Source organism: Sphaeroforma arctica (genome assembly GCF_001186125.1).
Source record: "Sphaeroforma arctica JP610 unplaced genomic scaffold supercont1.46, whole genome shotgun sequence".
Classification (NCBI taxonomy): Eukaryota; class Ichthyosporea; order Ichthyophonida; genus Sphaeroforma; species Sphaeroforma arctica.
The window spans coordinates 1-4,464 of record NW_014040512.1 but is presented as its reverse complement, the minus strand read 5'-3'; the positions used below and the strand labels follow the sequence as shown (position 1 = coordinate 4,464).

Here is a 4,464-nt window from a genome sequence, read left to right as displayed (position 1 = left end):
ACAGTTTTCAAAATAATAGTCTACGAATATATTTTATTCCAATAGGGGTATCCAAGTATATATGTAGGCCAAGTGGGCGACAGGGAGAGTAGTGGGTACCAGTAGTAGTAGGGTAGTATAGAGTACAGTCATAGCAGATAACTCTACACCAGTCGAGAGATGACGAACGCCGAACGCCCTACATACATACAGGTAGTTTGGGAATCTGGAGCCTGGGCCGCTCTCTACTACAAACTTAAAAGAGTCTATAGAGGGCTCTGCTGGGGGGCTGGGGGCGGCTGGAGCAGTTGATCAGCAGCATCAGTGCCCACTGCCCTACTAAACTGCCCACTGGCCACTACCCAGTGCCCGCTGGACCAATGGCCGGCTTGTCGCTTTCTTAATCGCTTTCCAGAGAAAAAACATTCTGGGCCATCCTCTATTCCTCGTTCCTCATTGCTCATTGACATCAGTACTCTCACTACTCTGGCGATAAATATACTCCTGATACTGCACCTAAGACTAAGAGACTCCATAAGGATATTTAGCATTGTTTTAGAAAAATAAAATAAAACCAAATCTTTACGGGGTTTATTTTATATAAAAACCAAAAACCCTTTTTTTCAAAATATATTTAAAAAAATAACATCATAGCAATACATTTTTGTAAGATTTTAGATCAGGTACAAGTTGGATCCTCTATTTTTGTAATTTATTTTTAAAAACAAAACAAAACAAAAAACAAAACAAATCTGCATGACTCTCTTAGTCATAAAAAAATAGAGGCTCTGCATTGTCTGCAACCTGTTTCAGTGTTTTGGTGACTCTTTGCCAAAGACGGTGTGTCGGTGGTTGGATATTTATTATAGTGTATTTTTTTCGGGGTGGGGGGGAGTTTTTTGTTCGTAAGCGTGAAAAGTGAAAACGTAGTATGTAAAATAAATGCGCGTAGGTAATCCACATACTTTCGAGACTTGTTCACATATTTACATACATATTGGTGATCAATTTTTAGAAGGTTATGAAATTGGATCGTAAAGGCTAAAAAATAAATAAATCAAATTTTCTACTTTGCAGCAGATAGCAATGGTAATCAGTAATGAGTAAAGTGTAAAAACTAAAACCACTGGTATAAATAGTCCTTTTGTAATAATAAATTGTAAATATGGTCGTTTTCTATAAAACAAAGACAAAAACAAAACAAAAACAGACCAAAATCCTGAATTCCTGATTTGAGTCAATTTTGGCAACAAAAACGTAAATAAAAAAAACAAATAAACGGTAAATGTACCACACTCTGAGACTCTGAGTCATGTTCACACTCCAGTGACTCCACAGCTTTATACTCTGGCACAAACACTGAGTCTGGAGTCAAGAGTTGCTCTGATGGGCCAGATGAGGTCTGGCGTCTGCGCCTCTGGGCCCTGAGGGAGTGAGGAGTCTTCGAGTTTGAGCCTACTGATAGGGGGAGTGTGCGAATGCGAACTTTGCGCAAAAAAAAACAAAAAAAAATCTGTGACAAACACCAAGGGTCTAAAGTCCAAAGTCCAAAGTCCAAAGTCCAAAGTCCAAAGTCTGAAGTCCAAAGTCCAAAGTCCGAAGTCCAAAGTCCAAACTCCTAAAGTCCAAAATTAAAAGTCCAGACTGCAAGTCAACGTTTTCTTTGAAAAAAGCAAAAAAAAATAGCTTCTGAAAACCATACCCCTTTAAAATCAAAATTCTACATGATGAAAATTGTGTAAAGTTTCTAAACAAACCACACAAGTTCTCACCTCGGGCTTTCGGCGCCTTGGCCCTCTTCGGTTCGGGACTTCGGAACCTCGGAACATCTGGAACTTCAGAACCTCGGAACCTCGGAACCACGGAATTTCGGGACTTCGGGACTTCGAAACTTCGGGTGAACATGGTTGTTCAATATCCGGACGCTTCGTCGTCACAACTTTCTTCTGCATTTTATAATATGGCCAAATGAATATATAGTAGAGTGCAGTGTGCACTAATATATATTTCTATAGATCGTGCTGTGCATCCTACAGTGTAGTAAATAAATATATTGATTACGTTCCAACGTTTTGTATTTCTAGAGGGATAAAAAAACTTTGTTTGTTTTTAAATAAAATTTAGGGGGCTATGAATTATGATGTACAAAATGAAATAAATAAAATACATATTTGTTTTGCAATAAATATAAAAAAACATATACATGTATTTGAAAAAAGAAAAGAAAAAAGTACATTTGTATTTACATATTTACATATTCGTATGTACTGAGGATTATTTTAATACTGAAGTTTACTGAAGTGAGGTACTGAGTACTGACTAAATACTGAGCGTAAATACATTCATCAGATGCCTCGGGCTCGAGAAGTCGAATGAGTCGAAAGTCCAAGACGAACAGCCACCATTGAACACCGAGTCACAGTATCAAATAAAGACTAAAATACAGACTCTAAAACATTTACAGATTGTCATTCTGTCAGAAGTTGTAGTGTATTTAGACCTCATATCGTTATTTTTGTTGCAACGCAAATATATGATCCGTTAAACGTTGAAAATTTAACGTATACATACTTCCTTTTTTAAAAGCGTCCCGTTTTGAATTTCAGGTCCAGCAATAGGCATCTACAACCCAGATGTTTGTCCTGACGTCACATTCAGGTGTCGAATAACTGAACCAAAATTTGAAAATAGGTGCAATATTGGGATCATAATATACAGATCAAAAATAAAAAATATAGCAAAAAATATGTTGCAACATTGTGATCAGAAGGGCCTACCTAAGTTGTTTTACCTATCGTGAACATGGTATACACTTTAATATTTAGACCCGCAAGTTATGAGCAAAAAAGTAGAGCATAAACGTATATTTATTCGATTTATCAACGTTTAAACGGTTTGAGGATGGGGTGTGAGTGTAGAGTGTAGAGTGTAGAAACTAGACACCGAGACAGCGTAAAAAGAGGATTCTCTCGCGTAGGGTCCATCGGAGTTCGGACTCGCATATACATATATCTTTCCTACAAATTACCAAATATGTCTTTCCAAAAAAGATTATGCCACTCCCGGAGTTTTTATTTATCATTTAAAAAATTAAAAAAGTGCGTTGGTACATGAAAGTGCCGGTGCCAACATGCCCAACAAACTACTCGCCCGGCGCCCAGTGCCAGACTGCCAGTCACTGTCAGTGCCAGGCACTCTGGCTGTCAGCCTCCACCAGACCGCCAGCCGCATACTGCGATACAACATTTATATTATTATATTGCTCTTCTCGATAGTGTTTATCTTTTGCTATATAAAACGAAGCTGACACTTAAGTGTTTATCAGATATTGTCTACCCTTCAAAAAAAAGTTGATCACATTAACCCACACATATAATATTAGCTCAATATGCCTAGAAGAGGAGGAGCCTTTCTAGCTGGCGCAGCCATCGGCCGCCGTCGTGCAGGTTCTGGCTCATCATCATCTGACGATGGGGGTCGACGCCGCCCAGTGGCAAAGGCAGCTGTTGCGGGTGCTATTATCGGTGGTAGACGTGGGGGCCGTCGCAATTCGGGGTCTGGTTCAGACTCTGATAGAGACGACGAAGGACCTCAAACGTATTGCATGCGAGAGAAGCTGTTGTTGAACATTGGTGACGATTTCAATATCAACAAAATGTCTCGCAGACGTGGCCGTGGTAAGCCCGCTTACATTGCCAACAACAAGGTTATGCGCGTCAGAGAGACATTCCAGTTGCAGAATTTAAGCAGAGATACCCTTTATCAGATTCAAGAGCGTAAGGCACGTGTGCGCGATTCCATGGCTATTGAGGATCACCACGGTGATAAGGTTGCGGAGATCAAGAAGCGTGCTATCGGCATTGTGCGTGAGAATTTCGTTGTTAAGATCAGAGGAGAGACCGACTGGCAGATCCACGGATCCATTCTTGAGCACAACTTCACCGTCTCGGAACACGGCCGTGAGATAATTAAGGTGCACAAGGCCTATATTGCTCCCATCGCCGAACACTACTACATTGATATCTCTGAGGGTGTCGATACAGGTCTAGCGCTCTGTGTGGTGGTTGCTCTTGAGAGCATGTCCGAGGACTAGTCAGAACTCTTCAACACTTCTACCTTGCTCTATTGTAATAAATAGTGTATCTGCCCATATGACTGGAATTCACTGACATGGCCTGCATTGTTCTCAAACCACTGGAAAGTTTATGAGACCGCTAAGTTTTGTGCAAGTAAAGTATTGGTTCATGAAAATTCTTTCCATGACGGGTTTTTGAGTACTTTTAAATATGTATTTTGTCGCCTACGTAACCTCACGACTCAACGTTCAAAAGTGGAACTTTAGGGATGAAACGGACAGTTCAATGATTTTAATCAAAACAATTGTTCACTAATCGACGGTAATCTAGTTGTCATACTGTGGCATATACATACCTACATTTATATATATATATATATATTATTTGCATGTAGGTGTGTATGTATACG

The 4,464-nt window shown here is 39.7% G+C and overlaps 2 protein-coding genes across 2 annotated transcripts; one reads left to right on the top strand and one right to left on the bottom strand.

Annotated features, from left to right (window-relative positions):
* Positions 1-1,350: 1,350 nt before the first annotated feature.
* On the bottom strand, positions 1,351-1,931 carry SARC_01190 (hypothetical protein; the record flags this gene model as incomplete). The annotated part of the gene is made up of 2 exons (XM_014305080.1): positions 1,351-1,434; positions 1,752-1,931. The coding sequence occupies 2 exons, from the start codon at positions 1,929-1,931 to the stop codon at positions 1,351-1,353; spliced, it is 264 nt and encodes an 87-aa protein (XP_014160555.1).
* A 1,310-nt stretch (positions 1,932-3,241) lies between these two features.
* SARC_01189 (hypothetical protein) lies at positions 3,242-4,230 on the top strand. The gene has a single exon (XM_014305079.1). It carries the CDS (start codon positions 3,368-3,370, stop codon positions 4,070-4,072), a length of 705 nt encoding a protein of 234 aa, XP_014160554.1. The 5' UTR covers positions 3,242-3,367; the 3' UTR covers positions 4,073-4,230.
* The last annotated feature ends 234 nt before the right edge of the window (positions 4,231-4,464 follow it).